This window comes from Ruditapes philippinarum, unplaced genomic scaffold (genome assembly GCF_026571515.1).
Source record: "Ruditapes philippinarum isolate M1 unplaced genomic scaffold, ASM2657151v2 ctg5598_1_1_1_1, whole genome shotgun sequence".
In the NCBI taxonomy this organism is placed as follows: Eukaryota; Metazoa; Mollusca; class Bivalvia; order Venerida; family Veneridae; genus Ruditapes; species Ruditapes philippinarum.
In genome coordinates, this window is record NW_026859632.1 from 68,175 (window position 1) to 85,700 (window position 17,526).

Below are 17,526 nucleotides of genomic sequence, written 5' to 3' on the forward strand. Positions count from 1 at the left end.
TGAAACTTTTCTGCACACCCTCATAGTATAAAGAGGAAGGGCACAAAAATCAACATTCAGATAGCCTCAGAATAAATTTCGACAAAGGACGCTTGACAACAAATATACAAAAGACATTATTTAAAATGTAAATTAGTTTCTGTTGATTCAGACTTGCATGATGTTGTAATTACTTAGTATATTTTCTCTGTTACAGATTGTTGGGTCTTTTTGTCCAAATGGAGAAATTAATTTTGGGTGTGATTTGTGTTCTGGCACTTACTTGCCATGAATGTTTCGGTAAGAGTGCTCTACGGGGAATGTTTCCTGATAAATATCCTCCAATGAAACAAAATGGAGTTGATCCTGGGCAGCCAGTCTTCCTGTCACCTTATATTGAGAAAGGACAGTTCCAAGAAGGTAGTTTCTATGAATTAATTTTTATAATTATTTGTATTTCTTATGCACATATTATTTTTATACTATTATAATTTCAATGTTTTTAAAAAATGAAAGGAAGAATTCCTCATGGCTTTAGAATCATGTTATGGCAATGATCATTTAAGATAAACCTGATGTTTACTTATTGAAAGTTTGTATTGAAAGCTATATGTCTCCAGATGAGCCAAAATATTTCAAGAAAATCAAACTTGAAAAAAAGTACTTCGATCCTAAGAAAAGTTAAAAGATTAAAGATTCAAGTAAGTATTTACACATTATGTGCCATTAATGACTGATTTTGCAGCACTTAACACAATATTTCCACTGGGTTAGGGTTATTTGACATATTTTGACATCTTTGGGGTAATTTACATGGATTGTACATAATGTATAAATTACTTTCTTTGTATATACAATATTTGATTTTTTAAATACATTTTTTTAAATTTTCATGAAAATCTGGAGGCATGCTGCTTATTTTTATTTTATTTTGAAAGCCAAACATGTAATACCATGTTAAAGATAATTTGAAACCTTTAATATAGATATTGTACAGTTTTTTTATCCAAAATATAACGGGTTAACAAGTAAGGGTTTATATTAATACAGAGAATAAATTGTATCCGATTTTTTTGTTATATTTTTCAGCGATGGGTGGCAAGTTAAAGTTGGGGCATATTGATGGTTTTTTGATCATTACTAGTTTTTTGCTGGTTTTATAACAACAAATACAACATACAACAGTAACATGTACTTCTGGTTTTTCCCAGCACAGGTAATTTAATTAACTGTGACCATTAGATGTAGATGATAATAACTTCCTGTGTCTCAATTCACTGAGACAATTTAGCCAGCTTGCATATTGAAAGTGGATAAATGAAATCACTGTTCAAGCACCTGTTTCTTTCCATCACTATACCTCTCTTGGTAGACTATACAGTTTAACTTGTACTTTTCTTACACAGATAGGAAGTTTATCCACTTCTTATATTGAAATATATTTAATTTAAGCAATGGAAAGTTTAAAATTCAATTCAGAGCAAATTTGAAATATAAAATACTATCTACTCTTCATTTCAATAAATGAATTTATTTTCTAAATCATCAAGAAATTTCCTTATTAGAAATGTTCTGAACTTTAATTTATACATGTATATGTAATACCCAGAATATTTGTGTTTGTTACATAACTGTTTCATTATTTACATTTTAGAATGAGCCGGAGACAGCACCTGTTGTATTGTGGTTACAGGGAGGACCAGGGGGATCTTCTTTGTTTGGTCTCTTTGTTGAAAAATGGACCATACCTTGTTAACAAGGACATAAAGTGTGAGTATGTTGGCATGTGTTTGCTGTTTAATCAGATCTAGAATCTGGGCTACTTGTACATTTCTTTTTAAGAATATTTTGGTTAAAGGCATGACTTATTTTTCGTGGAACTTTTAATTTTTATATCAATTTGTTATAATGAAAAATAAACTTTTTTTTTTAACCCTAACACTTGTGAAACCAGGCTGGTAAGTATATATAGTACTTTCTTCCAATTCCTTGTCATCTACGGATGTAATGTAAAAAAATTTGTAGACAGAGCATTTATTTTTGCTGAATTTAATCTTTACCATGCTAAATATCTTAAATGAACTTGCCCATATCTTTCAATCTGGACAAAACCATTGATAATTTTTAGGAAACATTTCAAAATATGTACTGACTGAAAAGCAAACAGTGCAGACTATGATTAGATGGCACATCACTGTGGTCTGATCATACGGCACAGATGTACTGGCTGACCTTGGTCTGCACTGGTCCTGTTGCCGCCAGCAGGTTAAGGGTTAAATTACTCCTTACTGCCTGTGTAGTAGAAATATGACAGGTTGAAACCCCTCATGGTATCAACCTAACTTGTTGAAAGTCAGTGGTTCTTCTTTAAGTGTTTAATGGGCCTGAAATACAAGAAAACTGTTCTAAGGTTCACTACCAGTACTTGCCTTAATGAATGAAGTTAGTCACCATCTTATCATAACAATGTGACCTCATACCCAAAGTTAAAATACTAGATATAATAAATTTGTTATTTTGGATATGTTTTGTGTTTAACCTGTAATGTATAATTTTATTTTTCTTTAGTTGTGAAGAAAGATATAACGTGGAACAGCAAATATTCCATGTTGTACATTGACAATCCAGTAGGTACAGGATTTAGTTTTACGGACAAAGATGAGGGATATGCTAGAAATGAGGTTGATGTTGCCAGAGATCTTTACAGGTACTTGATGCATTAACCAATTAGTATAATATACATGTTCTCTTCTTAATTATGGATAAACCATTAGTAGTTCAAGTGATTTTAATATAATGTACAAATAACTTAGAGTTTGGTCTGATTACAGTGAGGTGTGGTCTTGACTGTCTCAATAACACATATTACGGTCTATTCATATTGATGTTATAATGCTCTTTGTATTTTAAAGGCACATTAGGTCTTAGAAACAAATACATTTTACTTTTTTAAAAGGGCAAACATGAATTTTATAATGTTTAAAATAAAATGGTTTTTAGAGAATTGTTAGATGCTTGTTACCAGAAGAAAGTAGCAATCAATTTGTAAAGTAGCAAAATGTAAACAAAGTAGTTATTTGACTTCCATACTAAGTACTAATTTACTATTACTGTACTTACTGCCAAAAGCAACAGATGAAAAAATGGTTCCGGTGAACGGCTAATTAGTAACTTTTTGGTTACTATTAAAGTACATGTGCACCAAAATTAAATAGCTTTTGAGTATTAAAACTAAAAGTATTTCTTAAGCATAATAGGCCTTTAAGGCAAAACTGTTAGACTAGCTTTAATAGTTTTATAAGGAAATATTAGATTTAATTTTTGTATACAATATCATATTTCTATCAATTATAAGCAAAGAAAATCTTTACAAAACTACCCATATTTACATTCTTACTATTTACCATTTCATGCTAAAGTTAATTATCTTGCCATCATAATTATGTTTCCCTTTTCTTAATAGAGGAATTCTTAAGTCACTAAAACGATGTTGGCCAGCAGTGGAGAAATATGAAGTACACGAATTTTTCTAGGGAAATTTTAACTGTATTTTAATGTTGTGGTTGTTACCTCATAGAAATGATACAGTTGGTATTGATTTCAGCATTGAAAACTGTTTTTATATAAGATGACAGCAAATATTATAACAACTTGTGTTAGGACATGTTATTTACACCAACATATGAATTAAAGAATCACATATTCAAACATAAGGAAGATACAAGTTTATAAATGTTAGATGAATTTGAACCTTTAAAATTAATATGATGCTATAGAACACAAGAAATAATGCCCCTTTATAAAGATTGTTTTTCTTTTTTCAGTTGCCTTACACAGTTCTTTCAAGTTTTCAACAAATTACAGAACAATCCATTTTATGTAACAGGGGAGGTAATAATGTTTAAAAACATAATTTCATTGTGATTTATTTAGTTGAATCTTATTTATTTAGTTTGATTGCTACACAAGTTCTTGCAACTTATATAAATCACTTTTTGCTGGAACTATAACCAATGCTGGTGTCATAAGAGGCAACATGGTCGTGACCTTAGTAGGATGATTTATTTCATAGAACATTTTTCATAGGAAAACTATACACAATGTAATGTATCAAGTGTGGGTATTAAGTAATGATTGTGTCTTCTTAGGGAATAGGAATAGCAAGTTAGAAAAATTAAAATGAATATCTGTTCAGATTCTACAAATAAATTTACACTAAGTTCATTTGGGAAAAAATGATTTTTTTTATGCTTACATTCATTACATAATATTTTCCTGTAGTAAAACTGACTAAATGAGGGAATATCCTAATACATGAATATTTTTGATGTCATCATTTATCACAACTGGTACACTACATAATGTTTCACAAGTTAATGAAATGCTATTATGTTTTTATTTTAGACTGATATGTTTTTTATTTGTGATCTCTTATGTTTTTATTTGTAGTCCTATGCTGGGAAATATGTACCTGCAATCAGTTACAAAATTCATACAGAAAATTTAAACCCATTTCCTAAGGTGAAAATCAATCTGCAAGGACTTGCTATTGGGGATGGACTCTGTGATCCAGAAACTGTGAGTACTAAACTATTTAAGACTTGACGAGGAAGAAAATTAAATCAAATTGTTTAAATAACAAATTTTCTAGTGAAATATACTAAAAACATTTGTCAGACAGCTTGTATAATGTGGGTTTTGTAAAGTATTCCTCCTGATTATAGGCTGCTGGTCTGACAATAACATAATAGTACCCACTCAGGTGGTCACTTCACTTTTTAGCTCGACTATTCGATAAGAATAAGTAGAGCTATTGTAGTCACCCGAGCGTCGGCGTCGGCGTTGGTGTCCGCGTCGGCGTAACCACTTAAGTTAAAGTTTTTGTAATGGTTTAAATATTTTCAAAGTCCATTGACATATGGCTTTGAAACTTTGCACACTTGTTCACCATCATTATCCTAATCTATAAACAGGAGGAGGTAACTGTATCAAGCATTTTGACAGAATTATGCCCCTTTTTCGACTTAGAATTTACGTTAAAGTTTTTGTAATAGTTCAAATATTTTCAAAGTCCATTGACATATGGCTTTGAAACTTTGCACACTTGTTCACCATCATGACCCCAACCTGTAGACAGGGGGAGGTAACTGTATCAAGCATTTTGACAGAATTATGCCCCTTTTTCGACTTAGAATTTTCGTTAAAGTTTATGTAATAGTTCAAATATTTTCAAAGTCCATTGACATATGGCTTTGAAACTTTGCACACTTGTTCACCATCATGACCCCAACCTGTTGACAGGAGGAGGTAACTGTATCAAGCATTTTGACAGAATTATGCCCCTTTTTTGACTTAGAATTTTCGTTAAAGTTTTTGTAATAGTTCAAATATTTTCAAAGTCCATTGACATATGGCTTTGAAACTTTGCACACTTGTTCACCATCATAACCCCAACCTGTAAACAGGAGGAGGTAATTGTATCAAGGATTTTTTTTTACTATCAAGCACTAAGAATAGTCGAGCGTTGCTGTCCTACCGACAGCTCTTGTTTGTTGGACCGCTGATGTCATTGCAAATATTTTAGTATTTAAAGGCCCTCTAACCCTTACATAGATAAAAAAGGAACACATTTATGTAAGGTATAATATTGAAAATTAATTGATTTTTATTCTGTTTGTCTTGGCATAGCAAGTGTTGTGTAGGTTACATGATGATGAACTTACATCATATTTTACCATTACCATGGTAACAAAATGTTGAAAAAAAAAGAAAGAGAGAACAGATAATGATTAAAGTTACCAGTGTCTCGTGGCGCATACAACTTACTTGTTGCAAGTGTGTTTTGCCAAGTAATAAAGATATAGGAAACATTTTCCAATTGTCGTAAATAAGAAAATACGTCATATCCAACAGATAATGAAGATGCAAGCCATTTACTCCTTTATACTTTTGAACAACCCTAATAAACATAGTAGAACAAAAATTATATCAGTTGTTATAAATGCCATAAATTAATTTCTAGAATTAATCAAGAGTTCTAGGTTATAAAGAAAGCTCACACTCTGATCAGGGTATTTGATTGGTAAGAACCAGGCACATAATTTGTTTTAACCAATGAAATAAATGAGATCTCAGACAGAACCGAAAAAAGTATATAATCTCAAGGTCAGGTAACATACACACTAATGAACATCATAATGGAATAAATTAAATAATATGATTTCATTGTAATGACAACGTAATAATACTGATAATGAGCATGATAATATGCAAAAACTAAAGTTGTTGAATTAACATAAGGGAATAGTTCCCGTATATAAGGACACAAACCACTCTTGGTGGTGAGCTACCTTTTCACCGACAGGGTTTGTGTGCCTTATAAACGTTACATTTGGTGGCCAGTTTGGGGGGATGTAGACAACTGCCGGACTGGAGTTACTGTACCCAAAGATTACCCAGGCCATGTCTCAGGACGAGTCTTCTCGGAGGGGAAAGTAATGTAACGACGTTGGTAGAACGTCATAATACTGGTAATGAGCATGATAATATGTTAAAACTAAAGTTGTTGAATTAACGTAAGGGAATGCTTCCCATATATAAGGACACAAACAAATCTTGGTGGTGAGCTAGCTTTTCACCGAAAGGGTTTGTGTGCATTAAAACATTACATTATAACTACTGGGAAAAACTCCCAAACCTACTGGCAAGTCTGTGTTAGTAGTAGTATAGATACAGTGACAAGCCTATTTTTTTACAGATGATGTTACAATATGCAGACTTCATGTACAATATTGGAATGTTAGATGAGAAACAAAGAGATTACTTCCAGGGATATGCCAAACAAGCTGTTCAACATATACAGAATAAAGAATTCGGGAAAGCTTTTGGTGTAAGATTATTATTTCAATATTGTTACATAAAATAAATAGTCAAGAAAGTTCCTTGATACTGTTCAATTATTTGACTCAAGTCAACATTGTATTCATTTCATAAAAAGCATTGGCTTGGTAATTGATTTTAAACTGTTTTTGACTTGTTTTCATATATAACATAACCTCAGTTATTAGCTTGACAACAGATCCCCTTTGTGACAGAAAGGTTGCGTTTTAGTGTTGAGGCATCGGAATTCCTGCCACTGTTTTATCCCTGCTAAATAGCAACAGACTATTAAATGGGTTCAAATTACTGGAGTGTATGCATCTCTTAGCTCCAGTTGGTGGGGTGGTTTTGATCCCTGGTGCTACTTTAAGTTTGTAACAGCCGAGGTTAGCCAAATTCATCTTTTCTGTTTTTGGAGCCATATGACCTGGACGCAGCAAGTGTTTATTCCACAGTATAATGTGTGCCAGTTCCAAAATCTGAGGAAGTAAGAAACTATCCTGTTTTTTCAGTATCTGCAATTAAGAGACATATATGAAAACAACAAATTGTTGACAAAGTTTTATAGATTTAAATTTTGTTTTCTCTAAAAAGTTAAATATGTGTATATATGTTATTTTTATTGCAGATCTTTGATATGTTGATATTAGGTGGTCCAGGCAGTTATGTTGGTAATGTAACTCAAGTTGAGGACTACTATAATTTTCTACGTACAAAGGTACACCTTTCGATGGATTTTCTTCATTTTTCAATTTTTGTTTTCAGATATTTGATATGCTTCTCAATGGAGATCTGTACCCCTACAAGCCCTATTTCTACAATGTGACAAAAACAAACAATTACTACAATTTTCTTGAAACTGAGGTAAATTCCGTAAATACCATACTGTATTTATACCCTACTACCAATGCCATACCCTTTTACCTGTTCTAAAAATTTCCTAGAGACATATTTATTCACTTCTTTAAATAAATTACCAAATTTTCTTGGTGCCTTTGAACAAAGGGGGTATAATGAAGTCACTCCACTACATGTAGCTTCTTATTTGGTCAGCTGGTTGCTTATTCTATGAACACATATGAAAGCTTGTTAACACTTCTCCTATACTTAATAATAGATTTTTTTTAATTTATGCTCTCTGTAAGTGTTAGTCTTTAGTTGTAATATATAAATTTGTCCTCTTCATATGAAATTTTGGTGCCTAGACATTGTTTTTGTTTTCATACCCCCGCACAACAAAGTTGTAAGGGGGGTATACTGGTAACAGCTTGTCCGTCCGTCCGTCCAGCTGTCCGAGCCAACATTTGATTATTATGAGCTTCATTCCGTAGTTAAATAAAGAACATAAACTCATAAAATTTAAAATTAAGAGCTATTTTTTGTTTTTATGAGCTTATTTTGCTTATGGACGTTGGTCCTATGGACGTTGGTCCAGGTGGTGTTTATGAGCTCATTTGCCTCATAAACATCAAATTTTGGTACGTCCATCCGGCCGGCCGTCCGTCCGTCGTTTTTTTCTTGTCCGCCCAATAACTTAAGATTCCTTTGACCCTTAGTCTTCATATTTGGCATGGAGGTTAGTCATGATTAGTAGATGACCCCTATTGATTTTGAGGTCACTAGGTCAAAGGTCAAGGTCACAGGGGCCTTGACTTCAAAAAGCTTGTCCGCCCAATAACTTAAGATTCCTTTGACCCTTAGTCTTCATATTTGGCATGGAGGTTAGTCATGATAAGTAGATGACCCCTATTGATTTTGAGGTCACTAGGTCAAAGGTCAAGGTCACAGGGGCCTTGACTTCAAAAAGCTTGTCCGCCAATAACTTAAGATTCCTTTGACCCTTAGTCTTCATATTTGGCATGGAGGTTAGTTCATGATTAGTAGATGACCCCTATTGATTTTGAGGTCACTAGGTCAAAGGTCAAGGTCACAGGGGCCTTGACTTCAAAAAGCTTGTCCGCCCAATAACTTAAGATTCCTTTGACCCTTAGTCTTCATATTTGGCATGGAGGTTAGTCATGATTAGTAGATGACCCCTATTGATTTTGAGGTCACCAGGTCAAAGGTCAAGGTCACAGGGGCCTTGACTTCAAAAAAGCTTGTCCGCCCAATAACTTAAGATTCCTTTGACCCTTAGTCTTCATATTTGGCATGGAGGTTAGTCATGATTAGTAGATGACCCCTATTGATTTTGAGGTCACCAGGTCAAAGGTCAAGGTCACAGGGGCCTTGACTTCAAAAAGCTTGTCCGCCCAATAACTTAAGATTCCTTTGACCTACAGTCGTCATATTTGGCATGGAGGTTAGTCATGATTAGTAGATGACCCCTATTGATTTTGAGGTCACCAGGTCAAAGGTCAAGGTCACAGGGACTTTGACTTCAAAAACTTTGTCCACCCATTAACTTAAGATTCCTTTGACCCACAGTCTTCATATTTGGTATGGATGTTGATCATGACTATAAGGTGACCCCTATTGATTTTGAGGTCACTGGGTCAAAGGTCAAGGTCACAGGGACCTTGACAAAAAAAGCTTTTTTTCTCAATTGCTAAAGAATGTCCTGTCCGCAATGTATTGATTTTGACATTTTCACATTTGAAGCATGTAGAATACATAACTTAGCAATGCACTGGCTTAGTAACCTCAGATTTGGCAGGGAGGTTGTCCTTGAGCTCTAAATGGCCACTGTTGATTCTGACAAAGTGGTATTCGGGGGTATTCACGCCATGATAGTGGCAGTTCTAGTTCAAATTGGCTGGTACGAAACTTGTCAATATAAGCATTCATCTACCACAAGATAGACACAAGGAATCATAATGATAAGTAATAGTGCATAGTACAATAATTAGACTTATCATATTTTTTGTATAAGGAATTTCTTTTTCCAATAACTCGCTCTTTATAATCATTCATACTTATGTCTTGTCTTGGGCAGTACTGTAAAATCATGATTGCCATTTGCATACTTTTGTGTTATTTTACATTGTAAATTTTTGGGTTTAATCTTTTAAGTCAATACTATACAGTATTATACATTTGAGCCGCGTCACGACAAAACCAACATACTGGGTTTGCGACCAGCATGGATCCAGACCAGCCTGCGCATCCGCGCAGTCTGATCAGAATCCCTGCTGTTCGCTTACAAACTCTATAACAAGTAAAGAAACTGACAGACTGCGCGGATGCGCAGGCTGGTCTGGATCCATGCTGGTCGCAAACGCATTATGTTGGTTTTGTCATGACACGGCTCATTTTTTTTGTTTTAACATCATTTGTGAATAACTCAGATCTTCAGATCTTTATTGAAAGAAAAAAGTTTTTTATCTGAAATAAATAATGAAATTATGTAATTATTATATGTATTTATATTGGCTAAATAATGCAAAATTTTATAACAAATAGTACCTGATACTTCAAATAAAAACTGCATGGTAAAATTATTCTATATATTATAAAATCAACTAATATACTTTGAAGAGACTTTGGACAAACTTTTAAAATAGCCCCTTAGTTTAGTAGATTTTACCTTAAGATCATTTCATATTTATGAATCTGCAAAGTATCATATTGATAATTGCTATTTTTAGAAAATCTTTGTAATTAATGTTCCATGTTGGTGATGATTTTTGTAGCTTCCTAGATTTCTAAGATACATTAATCCTTAATGTTTCTTGATTCTGAAGGAATTTAGAATAGTGACACCATTTGAGCCGCGCCATGACAAAACCAACATAGTGCATTTGCGACCAGCATGGATCCAGACCAGCCTGCGCATCCGCGCAGTCTGATCAGGATCCATGCTGTTCGCTTACAAACCCTATTACAAGTAGAGAAACTGATAGCAAATAGCATGGATCCTGATCAGACAGCGCGAATGCGCAGGCTGGTCTGGATCCATGCTGGTCGCAAACCCATTATGTTGGTTTTGTCATGGCGCGGCTCATTTCTATGTATTCTCGTAGTTCAAACTTTGCTACATTGTTGAAAAGGCAGAAAGTAAATATTGATTTTATCATGTTAAAATTTTGTATACAGTAACTTGAAAAGAATGTACATATATTCCCTATTTAAAGTCTGTTTGTGTTAATAACTTTTAGATGTAATTTATTTCTTGAAGTTGGATATCATCAAAACATAGCAAAATATCATTAACAATTAAATAAAAAATAAGTGAATTTGTTCCTGTATTATTTCAGGCGCCAGCAGACTTTGATTATTACGGAACTGCCCTGGCAGAACCAGATATACGTAAAGCGATACATGTAGGAAATTTGACGTATCATCCAGGAAGTGAGGTAGAGAAACATATTATAAATGATATAATGGATACAGTGAAACCATGGGTGAAGGTTCTAATGAATAACTATAGGGTAAGTTTTATAATTAATGTCTCAGTGATACAAAAGGAATTAGAGATGTCAGAAATATAATAAATAAAATCAAGCTGGTCACGTGGGTTCTAACCCTGTCAGGGGCAAGCCGTTGTTTCCTTGAGCAAGAAACTTTACACTCATTGCTAAGTACTGGTTGGTTCCAGGAATGGATTCAAGAGTGTTTCAATAAACTTTAGCTTCCTACACAAACTAAAATAAATTAGTATAAACTAAAATAACACCATGAATTGTAATTATTTTTACTGTATAAGTTTTTATTCCTTTCATCAATTAAGTTAATTAAAAACAAAAACAAAATATATATAATATTGATACTGTTGAAACTAGACCACTATAAAGAATTATCAGTGAATATTTGTTAAGAAGTCATCTACAATAAATAAATACAGTTAAACTATTATATACTGTTCTCATGGACAGTTACTGTATGATAGTTACTGTATTTAAAGTTTATAAGTCCCCTACCGGTTTACCGGAGGGGACTTTAGGTTTACCCATGGTCCGTCTGTCCGTCCGTCCGTCAGTCCGTCCGTCCGCACTACCGAAAAGGGATAGGGGCCATCTAACTGTAAACAGAACAAAAGAGAACAATAGAGTTCATTCCGTAACAATAGAGTAAGGGGCCATTGGCCCTCTATTAAACAATAGAAAATAACAAAAGAAATGGCCCCTTATTCCATTTCGGCCGGACGTCCGTCTGTCTGTCCGTCCACAAAACTGGATCCCGCGATAACGCAAAAAGTACTGAAAATATTTTAATGAAACTGGATATATAGATAGATGGCAGTATGGAGATTATGCACGTCTTTTTATTTTCTTCCTATGTTGAAAATTCTGGTTGCTATGGCAACAAATAGACTGAAAATATGGCAAATTTTACACATAACCTGGATCCCGGGATAACGCAAAAAGTGCTGATAATATTTTTATGAAACTTGATATATGGATAGATGGCACTATGGAGATTATGCACGTCTTTTTCTTTTCTTCTTATGTTGAAAATTCTGGTTGCTATGGCAACAAATAGACTGAAAATATGGCAAATTTAACACATAACCTGGATCCAGTGATAACACAAAAAGTACTGAAAATATGTTTATAAAACTTGACATATGGGTAGATGGCAGTATGGAAATTATGCACATCCTTTTCTTATCTTCCTATGTTGAAAATTCTGGTTGCTATGGCAACAAATAGACTGAATTTTAAGATTTCTGATTCTAGTTTTTAAGTTTTTTCACTATAAGTTCTTTATTTCTTAAGGTATTTTCTTCAAACTTTAAATATAAGTTGCTTGTCATCAACCACATCATATGTGACAAGGTTTACAACTCTAGCACAAAATTTATCAGAATTACCTCCCTTGAACTTAAAATTTTCATGAAAAAAACATTGTTTTTTTTTATATAACTTCTTTTTCTGAATGTATCTACTTCAAACTTCATATAAATGTTTCTTATTATCACTCAACATTTGTGAGTGTTCAATACTCTAGCAAGACTATTTCCAGAATTATGCCCCTTTTGAACTTAGACTTTTTTTTGAGAAATTGGTAATTTTTACTCCAACTTCTTCAATCATGATAGGATTTTAAAAATGTTATATTTTGATAACAGGGATGTTTAAAAAATAACTTTAGAGTGTCCTTCAGTCCGTCTGTCTGTACATAAAAACTGTTTCCTGTGATCACTTTTAAAGAACTTTTTCAACAAATTTACTTAAAATAGGAACATAAGTGAATGGCCAATGGCCCTTCAGAATGTTGCTTGGGCTCTTACCGGTAGGGGACTTATGGATTGCTTGCAATACTATGATAATTGCTTGTTTAATTAAGAATTATCAATTGAATGGTTGAGGAATTCAAAGATTACAAAAGATTTCAGTTTATTAAAACTTGCAACTTCATAATTTCATGGAGCATTTGAAGAAGTGGGGATATTTATTGTTTTGTAATCAGTACATTTACTACATTGTAATTTTTTAATTGGATGGGGAAAGTTTGTAGTTTTTTTCTGGTAACAAAAAGAATCAATAAGACTCAATATCAGAAAATAATACAAGTTGTAAGTAAAAGATACACCATTTTACCATGATCACATGACTGTATGCCTTGATGTTATGAGATATTAGTCATGTGAGGTAGCGTACAATGAAATTGCTTCATGGTATAATTTGTTATCAGTTATTGAAAAGAACACTTTAGGTGTTTTACTTGAGAAATGCTAGAAAGTTATCGGTTTATTCTAATTAATATTTTATTACTCTATTTAGGTAATGATGTACACTGGACAACTAGATATTATTGTAGCTATTCCACTGACAGAGGCTTTCTTATTGACAGTTGATTGGAATGGTTTAGATAAATATAAACAGGCAGATAGAATGGTATGGCGAGTAAACCCGTCAGATGCAGAGGTGGCTGGTTATGTACGCCAGGTGGATACATTTTATCAAGTGAGTGACACAGATATCTTTGATTCTTTACTTAATAGACAGAGGAGATTTGGCAGTATAATCAACTCTCAAGATACCATATCATTTGTTAGTTACTGTAAACTTTAAACAGACTGGACAGATGTGTTAGAATAAGTTTATATCACAAACAGTGTAAAACAAATATGAAATAAATATGTTAAAAGTAAATGAATGGCTGTTACTAGAACAACTTACACTATTTAATTTCAAGCGACATTATAGGGACATGCTATACCCAGTCCTACTATGATTTGTGAGTAGTGCACAGGTGAAAGTCCAAATAACAATTTTTCTTCTTCCATTTATAATTTTAAGTTACCTGCAAATTGACACAAAAAGATACAATTCCTAAACAGAAGCTGTGTGCTGTTGAAAATTAATTAAAACATTTTTTTTTCCAAAATCTCAGATTATTTTTTTCAGTAGCATTTATTTTTTTAATTTCTGCGGGTGAATGAATTGTTTTATGTTTTATTATTACAGGTAATTGTACGTGGAGGAGGACATATACTACCTTATGACCAGCCAGCTAGAAGCTTTGATATGATTGACAGATTTATATCTAACAGAGGCTTTCAATAGATGATTGTTTTAAAGAACTTTCTTTGGAGCTTTGGAGGCAATATACATGTACAGTTTTGACAACAATACTACTAAACAAACATTTATCTGCATCACAAATCACATGTCTGTAGTTATGCATTTCTCACAAACAATCAATAATACCTCTCTAATTGATAGTTATCTATCACAGACCTTAATTTATACATGTATTGTTTTACTATCGAGATATATCTGTCAAAAGTGTAAAAATTTTTCAAAGAGAATAATTTCAATACCAAATATAAAACTATAGGTTACTGTATTTTTTTCAAACAAAACCATTTGAAAATTGCATCCAAAAATTTGGTCGGTCGTGTTTTCTTTTAATCTAACCATTCTAATTCTTCTTGTTACATTTTATGATGAAGCATTGATTTACAAGTACTTTCCACAAACTCTTACATTTGCAACTACTATTTACAATTTTATTGATACCAGTTACAGATAGAATGGATGCACCAAAATATCTGAAACATAAACTTGAAATCTAGCAAATGGCAGTATTTTTACATAGAATATTTGATTTGATTTGAAAGAATGTTTATTCGATCCGTACCAGTTTTAAATCTAACCCTTAAAAACTTAATTCAATCTTATCTATGGTTAAGTTAGTTAGTTTCATTATTTCATTACTTTATTTAAACACTATATAGTTCAGTAATTACATCTGTTATGTATTATTCCATTTCACTTGTATTATATACATGTACATAGAAAAATGATATTTATGGTTCAGTTATTGGAGTTAACTTGTTCATGTTGCATTGAATAATGACAGTATGTGTACTTTGTTTTAACCATAATAGATAGTTTAATTTAAAATTAATGATGTTCAGTTTTTATTTTTGTGTATATATGTTTAACATGGGTGTGCAGAACAATTTGAAAATGTACATAATTTTTGATTGAAGTTATTACTGAAAATACAAAAGTTATTGTAAAATAAGTAACGTGTACAGTGATACAGTTTTATTATAGTTATAAAGATCTTAATATTCATCATCTCCGTGTATAGACTGTATAATGCTGATTAACCAATTTCAATCATTGTTTCTCTGAAGTAATAATGATATTTTTTGAATGTATACATGAAATCAGGGGATTTAAAAGTTTCATTAAATTCAGAATGTACAAAACTTGTCTGCATTGATTCTGTAAATGAACAATATATCACATATATGTATATGAAATGTAAAGATGTAGTATTGTTATCTATACCTCTAATTATCTTGTTATCTATGCCTCTAATTATCTTAATGCTGATGATTGTATACTTCTGCTTTGCTACCTCTTAACTTATTTGTACTTTACAAGAATGTTAGTTTGACTAATTAGATCTATGATAATATTTATGTGATATTCTCACTTATTTTGAACCATGAAATGCCATGTGTTTATATACTGATATAAATTATTATTATAGTCATCATCACTAACTCCGCAACATCACTAATTTCATGGTAATGGTATATTTCCTTGAGACAGGTGTTTAAATTGGTCTAAGTGGGCCGCTTTTAGTCATACACCTAAACAACAAAGTTTTCAGGCATAATATTTTAGATTTGTAAGTGTTGTAGAAAAATGGAACTACAATTGTACAAATTTTATTAGATTCTGGAAAAAATCCTGGATTTCTCAGTAGAATTGTGTGTATATTAAACAATCATAATGATTTTGTTTGAATGTTTAACAAGAACTGCAACATGAATTTTCATGTAACTGGGATATGAAAAAATGAAAGAGTTACACCATTTAACATGAATTAAGTCATGACATGATGTTTTCAAAATGCCTGAAACATGATCTAATACAGTAAGAGCAGGCTTTGTTTTTCTTCTTGTTCCGAAGTTAGTACCAATATCTAAGAGGAGCAACATACACTTGATTAGTGTGGATTGTTTCTCAATTATCAGAAATTTCATAAAAATATCTTTGTTCTTATATCAAGTTGAAGTAAGAAATTGTTCCACATTCAGAACATAATGCATATTCGTACTGTATCTACATTAATGTATCAAACTTATTATTATATCAGAAACAACAATTGCAACAGACTAACTGATCAAGAAACCACAGACTGCCTGATCAACAAACAACCATGTTAATTTTTTTTTAATGAGTTATATCCTTTTAGTCTAAGTATTTTTTTCACTTTGTTTTGTTCTTTTTCCAATTGCTTAAAAAAAGATGCTTATTTTATCATTATTCCCACAGTTTTTTTTACTTAAATTTCTTTGGTGAAACATATAGAAATCATAATTCTGTGAGGAAGTTAAAAAATATTTCATTATTAAAGAGTGTTATGTATTAATATTTATTGTGCGAGATTTTATATTTATACCAACATTTGTTTAGTTAAATTTGGTGAATCATATATATGAAATCAGAATTCTGTCGGGGAAGTTAAAACTATTTCATTATTAAAAAGTGTTATGCAATTATATTTATTGTGCGAGATGTAATTGTTACTTATTATGTTAGAACATTATATGATATTTATCAGTATATACCACATATACACCAGCTAATAAGTCTGATATGAGATTAAAAATAGAATTATATATATCGCCTTTACAAATGTTTATCAGATCTTTCAAATCAACATTTGCATTGCTCGGAATAGGAGATAGCCGTCAAAGAAACACATGTAAAATGCTAACTTTGTTTCTTAATGAACATTAAAGATGCTGAAAACAGTATTAGCTGGACCAATCTGAGAAAGGCAAAGTTATTTATAGATTATTAAGCTATGATGAAATTGTGGAAATAAGTAGTTTAAAATGAGTATGATAAATGTTTATATGATAATAACCGTTGATTTTATGTCTATTCTTACAGAAATAAAACAAACTAAAATCAATCTTCTGCTTGGTTCTTTTGTTTTATTCTTTGGATGGTATTATACAGTTGAGTTTTGAATGACCTTCTGTAAGATATGTATTAACATCACTGCTGTTTGTTTTCAATTCAAAAGGAAAACTATTGACCATGCAGCACAAATGAGTGGATTGGAAAGACAGATCTTTTGACTGAAGATCATATCCTAATCAAGCAGGCTGTTGCTCAACAAACAGTTATTAAGTTCAGTCATTTTTACATATTCATCTTGATTAAGGTTGTTATTTCAAGTAGGTACAAAACGACACTCATCTGTGGGATGAGGGGAGTACATCAATCCAATATATTACACCTCCTT

The 17,526-nt window shown here is 32.1% G+C and overlaps 1 protein-coding gene across 1 annotated transcript; it reads left to right on the forward strand.

The window, feature by feature from the left end:
- The first annotated feature begins 1,168 nt into the window (after positions 1–1,168).
- On the forward strand, positions 1,169–17,190 carry LOC132757300 (probable serine carboxypeptidase CPVL). Its single transcript, XM_060748546.1, is given in 11 exon segments — positions 1,169–1,195; positions 1,634–1,717; positions 1,719–1,749; positions 2,548–2,686; positions 3,804–3,870; positions 4,429–4,557; positions 6,737–6,868; positions 7,624–7,722; positions 11,055–11,228; positions 13,524–13,706; positions 14,211–17,190. Coding segments are annotated over 11 exon segments (1,164 nt in total). The 3' UTR covers positions 14,310–17,190.
- Positions 17,191–17,526: the final 336 nt, after the last annotated feature.